At 32.7% G+C, this 8,364-nt stretch overlaps 1 protein-coding gene across 1 annotated transcript; it reads left to right on the top strand.

Moving 5' to 3' along the window:
* Positions 1 to 6,042: 6,042 nt before the first annotated feature.
* LOC105948955 (senescence-specific cysteine protease SAG39) lies at positions 6,043 to 7,343 on the top strand. The gene is made up of 2 exons (XM_012972214.2): positions 6,043 to 6,677; positions 6,754 to 7,343. Exons 1-2 carry the CDS (start codon positions 6,236 to 6,238, stop codon positions 7,341 to 7,343), a joined length of 1,032 nt encoding a protein of 343 aa, XP_012827668.2. The 5' UTR covers positions 6,043 to 6,235.
* The last annotated feature ends 1,021 nt before the right edge of the window (positions 7,344 to 8,364 follow it).

Raw genomic sequence — 8,364 nt, 5'->3', positions numbered from 1 at the left:
GCTCCGCCCATTTTTGGTTAATTCTCTCAAATCATCCATTTCAATAACATGTCCAATAACATATAAAATGAAATAATTGTTATACATAAAATTTGAAAATTTTGGTATAAATTAATGAAACACATAATTTAACAAAATGAAATTACCGATAAGCCATGATGGAAAAAGATGTAAACTAATTGCCACACAGTCAATAGGATGAAGAAGATAAAAAACAAAATCTAAAGTCGGGTTACCAAAAGAAGAAGCCTTAGGTAGGGAAGAAATAAAATTCAAATGTTGCAGACATTATGTAAAACGATGTCACAAAATTCGCTAGGGATGAAAATCAGATTTATTTACCCTTTTCTGTAAAAATCGAAAATCAGATTATTATAAATAATATCTAGGAGAATTTGATGAAAATCGATAATAATATTTAAAATAATATTTAGGAGATAAAAATTTGATAACAAAATAAAAAAATAATATTTAAAAGATTAAAATCTGATAAAAATCGAAAATAAAATTTAAAATAATAGTTAGAAGATAAAAATTTGATAAAAATCGAAAATAATATTTCAAATAATGTTAATGAGATAAAAGTTGATAAAATACGAAAATAATAATTAGAATAATATTTAGGAGATAAAATATGATTAAAATCAAAATTATTATTTAAAATAATATTTAGGAGATTAAATTTGATAAAAATCGAAAATAATGTTTAGGAGACAATAATCTGATAAAAAAACAAAATTAATATTTAGGAGATAAAAAAACTAATAAAAACATGATAAAACTCGAAAAAAATATTTAAAATATTATTTAGGAGATATAACTTTGATAAAATTCGAAAATAATATTTAGGAGATAAAAATCAGCTAAAAGTTGAAAATTATATTTAAAATTATAGTTAGGAGATATAAAATTGATAAAATTAAAAAAATATTATTTATAATAATATTTAGGAGATAAAAATTTGATAAAAATAAAAAATAATATTTAGGAGACAAAAATCTGATAAAAATAAAAAATAATATGTAGGGGATACAAATATGATAAAATTCGAAAAAAATATTTAAAATAATATTAAGGAGATAAAAATTTGATAAAAATTGAAAAAAAATTACAAATATGACATTAGAGTTTCTTAGGGTTACCCTAGCGTTTCTTTCTTTTATATATAAGATATTAATCTCAACTTTCAAACACCAAGACCGATTTGTAACCGATGCGGTTCTTGGATATACATGAATAATAATTGGGTGATATATTCATTAATAATAATATAAATTCCCAAACAGTTAGTGAATATGTAACCGAATCAATTTTTCTCTATTTTTTCCAAAGCAACGTTTCAATATCATCTTTTATCATGTATTAAATACACAATGACCTTTACTAATTCCTCGACAAAAATAGCCGTGTACACCCAGCTTCATCCTAGCCAAGAAAAAAAAAAGGATTTTCATTCTTTCCTACTGGCCAATGGCGGAACTTAAGAGGGGCAGGGGGGGGGGGGGGGGCTGTTGCCCCCCCCCCAAGAAAAAAAATTTTTTTTTTTTTTGCTATTTTGGCATAATATTTTTTGAATATTAAATTTGCCCCCCAAAGGTTTTGTAAATATGTGTCTTTACCCTTAAATTTTTTTGTTTATTTCTCCATAATGTTATATAAATTATAGATATATATCATATTTAATATAGAAATATAAAATAAAATGATTAAAACTTGTACTATTTTAAATAAAATTTATGAATATATTTATTTATCGATCTTTGATTTTTTATATTAATGTCTTTAAAAAATAATACGAGACGGTGCCATGAATCCCATTAAGTGCAATATATTATTAGAATAATTTAAATGTTTTTGTCATGCTTGAAATATGATATATATATATATATATATATTATTTTAATTAAAAATTCGCAGTATAAACCTATTTTTTCAATGTCTTGTGAACCTAAAATTTTAGTTAGCTCCCCCTACTTTCTAATCCTGGCTCCGCCCCTGCTACTTGCTACAAACACTCAGGTGTTTACATTCAAGTTTCTACAATCAGATTTTTCATATAAAAAATAAATTAAAAAAATACACCATTGCTACATAAAGTCGTTCAAGTTGCATCATTGCTACATAAATGCATCCAACCAGGCAAAGATTCATCTACAAGTATATATATATTCATGCTTCAATAATCTTTGCTCACCAAAAATGGAGGTATATTTGTGTCTTATTTTCCTTTCCAAATCAATCCTTAACTTGTAAAATTTAAGCATTAGTTGATAGTATATTTTCTACTCTTACCAAAAGTATTTCGAGCTCTCTGTTTCAACTAAGGAAACAACTTAATGTTTCTCATTATAGCACCAAGCATGACAGTATATCATTCTGGCTAATGCGATGCTACACCCGGTGATAATCACCGGGTGTCTAATATCATGACACGTGGCAATTCTTTAATTTAATATATTTTGCAATTCTTTTTTTCACTTTTCTTTTAATTATTTATTGTTTATTAAAACCCTAGTTAATTAAAATAAACAGATGTAAAGGTTTGTCCGTATCAACTTCAATACAAACCCTTGTGTATTTTCCTCTGGTTTTTTCATTGGTGTGGATGTCCATTTTTATGGGTCTTCCAATTAAACTTGAAATCTTAAAAAGGGCAGCTTCTTGAAAGTATTCAATGGGTAAATCGGTGAACTGTGCCCAAATAAAGACATTCCCTTCAGTGAATGATTTTTTCCGGAAATTAGGTTTCCATTGGTACGTGGCCATATAATATTGGAACATATACCAAGGTCCACCTGCTAGAGCGAGGAAATATTCTTCAGGATCGGTAAACATGGTTATGTAGAATCCATCCCCCATATCTGTAACTTCCAGTAATTTATTTGTCTTCCATATTTTGTGTAACCGAAATCCGATATCGGGGATCGATCTTGTTAGTCCAATCGTTTGGATGATCAAGCATTTCTTCCATGGTTGTCTGAAGATAGTGAGTTCCTCCTTTGTAAAATTTATTTTGGGGATTTTTCCATCTTCAGTAACCTGTTCGATTTGTTGCTCTGGAGATTGTTCTTGCTCAATATATGCGAACCATGTAGGAAAGTATATGTTTGGAAGCTTTGATGAGTTTTTGTTTATAAGAGTTGGAGTTCATCATGGTAGAATTTTCACTGTAACTCATGTTATCAATTATCATGCCATGCGTATTATTTTCACTTAGAGGATCTGGAGGTGGTGAGAACACGAGATGTTCCTCAGAGAGTTTCATTACTATACTGTGTTGTCTTTACAAGTGCTTACATTTCATTTTATTGACCTCTATTTTTTATTCTTGCCTTTTGCCGAAAAATTACAAAAATATTTAAAAAAATGCTCAAAATTTCCATTATTTCCGATTTTGGAACAAAAAATTAAGAATTAATGCAATTTCCGAAAATTCCGAAATTCCATGCATTCCGAGGTATTCCAAAATTGGAATGGATTTTGAAATTCCGATTTTTTTGGAACGGAAATTGGAACCTATTTTTAACTTCCGAAAAAAATTGGAAAATTTCCGAAAAAGGCATTTCCGATTCATTCCGTCCGATTTCCACCCCTAGTCATACACCCAAGTGTTTGAACCACATTTTGGGGTAATTTTCGTACCATAAATCCTCTCCATTCTTCCTCTACTCGTCTCCAAAGCATGTCGGCAAAAAATAAACCACAATTCGGCAAAATCGTGTACACAAAACAAAGGAAAGAGCAAACAAGCCGCCAATCCTATACCACTTCCCGACGAAGAGGCTTTTTGTGTTGAAGGAACCAAATCCGTGTTCAATAAGCAAATGTCCAAAAATGAAATCACGGAGCGAGCACTTGACATTACACTACCACAATTTAATTTCTTAAATGAAAATTCGCCTCTGTTGTTTTTTAGTAGTAAGAGTTATATAAGAAATGGTAAATTACAACCACCCCTGAGGTATGGTCAATTTACAAGAAAACCCCTCTTGTTTGGATAATTACATCTACCCCTCAACTATGATTTTTTCTTACACCTCCACCCTTATGGTATCAAATTCAACATAATCATCTAGATTTCGTGGAATGTGCTCTAGTTTGTACTCATTTTGTGTAAAAATACAGTTTCCGATGCATCACAGTCTGATATATACAAACCAAAAAATACATATTATGATCATCTTGCTTCAAAATGTGGAGTTCGAATGGGATAAAACGAGTACAAAAGTGATAATATTCCATATAATTTAGAAGATTTCACTATATTTTATAGTTGAGTGGTGGTTGTAATTACCCAAACAGGAGGGGGGTTTTCGTAATTTAACCATACCTAAGGGGTGGTTGTAATTTAGCCTATAAGAAATACAATTTCATAGAGATGTGTAACCACACTTTTAAGTGAAATAATAATACTTCCATGTGGTTATACAATCCATGATTTAATCGGCGTGTTACTCTCTGTACATAATCACTGATCAATCCAATTGTACACTGTGCTTAGGTTGTTGTACATTTTCCAACATTAGTATATAGGTGTAATCTTTGAATATTGATTATTGAGTCGACCTGAAAAAATTGGAATCAACTTGTGGTGTTTTTTGCAAGAACCACCCTTGTGTAATTTCTAATTGCTGAAAAACTCATTGTGTTAAAAAAAATTAGTACTGACTCCCCTATGAAAGTTAGTCAAAGCCAATAAGGTCCCTAACGGCTTATTGTGTGTTCTGCACGCCCGGATTGTGCGGATGGGGGTGCGTGTTCTGACCTGAAAAGACCTACATATCCTTTAAATAAAAAAACTGAAATTACAAATCAACCAAAAAATTTTAATTACACCAAAATTTTCAATTCAGTCCTTGGCAATTTCAAAATGCTCTCTCCCCAAATCACCTCCTTCCCGTTTAAACTCTCCACCATTTTCATGCACCACACACACAAAATCCTGCTCCGATGGCGCCTCTTTGTTGGAAATTGACCAAAAGATACGTTTTTCCGGATGCTTTTCCGTCAATTTTTTTTGGCGGAATTTCTTCTTAGACAGATCACTCCCTTCCTTCATGTTATTTCCAGCAAAAAGTCAACCGACATTCTGAGCTTGAAGCTCTTTTCTACATCAAACCAAACCAAGGGAAGGGTCGGAAAAAATTGCAAGACCTAAGCTTTAAGCTTTTTCCGTGAACCCTCAGAAATTCCATAATAAAAATCCCAACTGAAATTTTCAAAAAATTGCCCAGAAAACCAATTTTTTTGCAGCATAACAACCCCGATATACTCTTTTGTTCTCACGATATTCTGCTCCAAATGGGTTGACCTCGGTGAAGATGGTGGCGCAAAAAAGATGATGATTGGGAAGAGAAGGCCAGGGTAGGGTACGAATTACGATATGAAAGGGAAAATCTCGAACGACACCATCGGAGTTTGATTCCTCCGGTGAGGCACGGTCGTGTTTTCCGATGATTGAGTTGGTGTTTTATTGACCACGAACTTGCGAGATACATTTGGGGCGGTGGAAGAAATGGTTGGAAGAAGAAGGTATTTAATTGATGAATTTAAATTTATTAATAAAAATTGAATAAAAGTTTGTGTTTTGGGTATATTAGTGTTTTATGCGCTAGGGGTATTATAGTCATTTTAATTAAGTCAACAATCAAATGGCGAATAAGGGGCGGTTTGCAATACCAAACATGACTTAAGGAGATCCTTGCTAATTTTTGTAACATAGAGGGGTTTTCGGCAATTAGAAATAACACAGGGGGTTTGGTGCTATTAGCTCTCAACTTTGTATTGCTCATAATTCCTTGGTTTAATCTCAATATTCTTTACACACGCGCTTCATTAATTAAACAAAGTTGTACAAGGACCCAAGAATCATTCTGCATGCCCAGACAAGTCCAAAGAAACATTCAAGAAAATGAAAGCTAATTTAGATTTTAAAAAAAAAAAAATTAATATCTTTAATTTAATTTCTAATGATTCGAAACACTTGAGGATTTCATGAGAATAGTACAAAAAATAAATGATAAAATATGAAGTTGATTCAATATGGAGCAGCCTCTACGGAACTTTATGATTTTCGTTAACTTGCCGGGTTTTCCAGGGAGTTCTGGAGAAGAATTGAACTGAATGATTTTTCTATAAATACCTCATGTGTTACAACAGCAGTATTCACATCAATATTTTCTCATCAACATAAATCCAATACATTTAATACCATATATATCCATCTAGCTGAAAAATGGCCTTGTCGCCTAATTGGAGGTTTATTTTAGCTGCACTGTTGGTGTTGGAAATGTGGGCTTCTCAATCCACAGCCCGCACATTGCCTCACAAATCAATGATCGAAAAACACGAGCAATGGATGCTGCAATATGGCCGTACTTACAAAGACGATGCAGAAAAAGCCTTTCGTTATAAAATATTCAAGCAAAATGTTGAGTATATCCAGTCCGTTGATGAAGCCGAAAATCGGACTTACAAACTTGCCATCAACAAATTTGCTGATTTAACAAACGATGAATTTAAAGCATCTCGAAATGGATTCAAAATGGGATCTCAATCAATTAAGTCATCATTTGAAGTTTCATCGTTTCGGTATGGAAATGTTAGTGCTGTTCCACCGAGCATTGACTGGACTAAGAAGGGAGCTGTTACTCCTGTTAAGGACCAAGGCCAATGTGGTAAGTCAAATTAAAAATTATTTCTTGATAAATTGTTTAATTTCAAAAAGCTAATTTTCATAAACGAAAAATACAGGCTGTTGTTGGGCATTTTCAGCTGTAGCAGCCACAGAAGGACTAAACCAACTCAAAACGGGGAAGCTAATCTCGTTATCCGAACAAGAACTGGTGGATTGTGACACAAGTGAAGATCAAGGATGTAACGGCGGTCTAATGGACAATGCATTTGAGTTCATTATCAGTAATAATGGACTCACTACCGAGTCCAACTACCCGTACGAAGGAGTAGATGGCACATGCAACTCAAAGAAGGAATCGTCACACGTGGCAAAAATCACAGGGTACGAGGATGTTCCAGCCAATAGCGAATCGGCATTGCTCAAAGCTGTGGCTAACCAACCAATATCAGTTGCAATCGATGCTAGTGGATCTGATTTTCAATTTTACTCGGGTGGAGTTTTTAGTGGACAGTGTGGAACTGAACTTGACCATGGTGTGACCGCGGTTGGGTATGGAGTAACTAGTGATGGAACAAAGTATTGGTTAGTTAAGAACTCGTGGGGAAGTAGTTGGGGCGAAAACGGATACATTCGAATGCAAAGGGACATCGATGCTGCTGAAGGTCTATGTGGCATTGCCATGCAAGCTTCTTATCCTACGGCTTGAAATCGATCGAAACTTAAGATGAACATACTACGCGTATATGTATGTAAATTACTTACCTGTGACAAGAATAACTTGTAAAGATCTAAAAAGGAATTACTATATGCAACTCCTATGAAAGAACACTTTCATACCTCGTACAGAATATATATGCTATGATTTGATCAACATAATTCTTGTACGAAACACGATTTCCAAATACTTGAAACCCAAAAATAAAAAGATTCAAGAAAATTGGAAGATGATCGAAAATACTAATAATAAAAATATGACCCGAATGCAGCTTGTCCACAAACTTTGTAGGATATAATTACTCTTTTACCAGATTATAGTATTTTTTGGCGATTGCTATATGCTCCATAATTCCCACAATTTTTTTCGAAGCATTAAAGCATCTTTATTCACTATTCACTCATTAATAGGAATACCTTTTAAAGTTTAAAGTATGATTTGTTACCCGATTCTAACCGTGTTAGAGTCTTAATTCGGGTAAATTGTGTGAGATAATAATTGTATTTCGTTGAAATAGCTCCAGTGCCGCTTAAATCAGGTGATTTGAAGCCCGAATGAGAGAGATATGCTAGAAATAGTAGACACTGTCAAATCTGTTATGGGCTTCTTTCTTCCAATATAATTTTAATTCCTTCATTGCAATTTTTTGTTCCTTTCTTTTTGATCATTTTCCCTTCATGGACACTTAATTCTCGATTTTCAGCTATAAAACACAAAATCTATCAATTAAAGTACGAATATAATTCTACACTGAACAAAAAAATCTACGTAAAGTAAATCGTATTGATGTGTAAATTCTACACTAAACACAAACACATAAGGTCATTCTTGGTAAAGTTCTCGTGTGTCTCCGTCAATGGTGTCAATCAATCTTGCTAAAAGATAGAAAGCGGAAAAAGACGAGCATAGTGAAAAAGCATAAAAAAGTAAAGTGTATATCATGTGTGAATGCTTTGAGCTGATGGACCAGACCATCAATAATCATCTACCAATAATTCATTTTGGAATTTCA

Source organism: Erythranthe guttata, chromosome 9 (genome assembly GCF_056151865.1).
Source record: "Erythranthe guttata isolate IM_541 chromosome 9, IM_541, whole genome shotgun sequence".
Lineage (NCBI taxonomy): Eukaryota > Viridiplantae > Streptophyta > Magnoliopsida > Lamiales > Phrymaceae > Erythranthe > Erythranthe guttata.
Note: the sequence above shows the minus strand (reverse complement) of the source record. Positions and strands in the feature narration are given on the sequence as shown.

Excerpts from the sequence above, each read along its gene's own strand:
- LOC105948955 (XM_012972214.2), top strand. The coding sequence starts at position 6,236 with ATGGCCTTGTCGCCTAATTGGAGGTTTATTTTAGCTGCACTGTTGGTG. Across the intron at positions 6,678-6,753 it reads TAAGGACCAAGGCCAATGTG|GCTGTTGTTGGGCATTTTCA; the intron begins GTAAGTCAAATT and ends CGAAAAATACAG.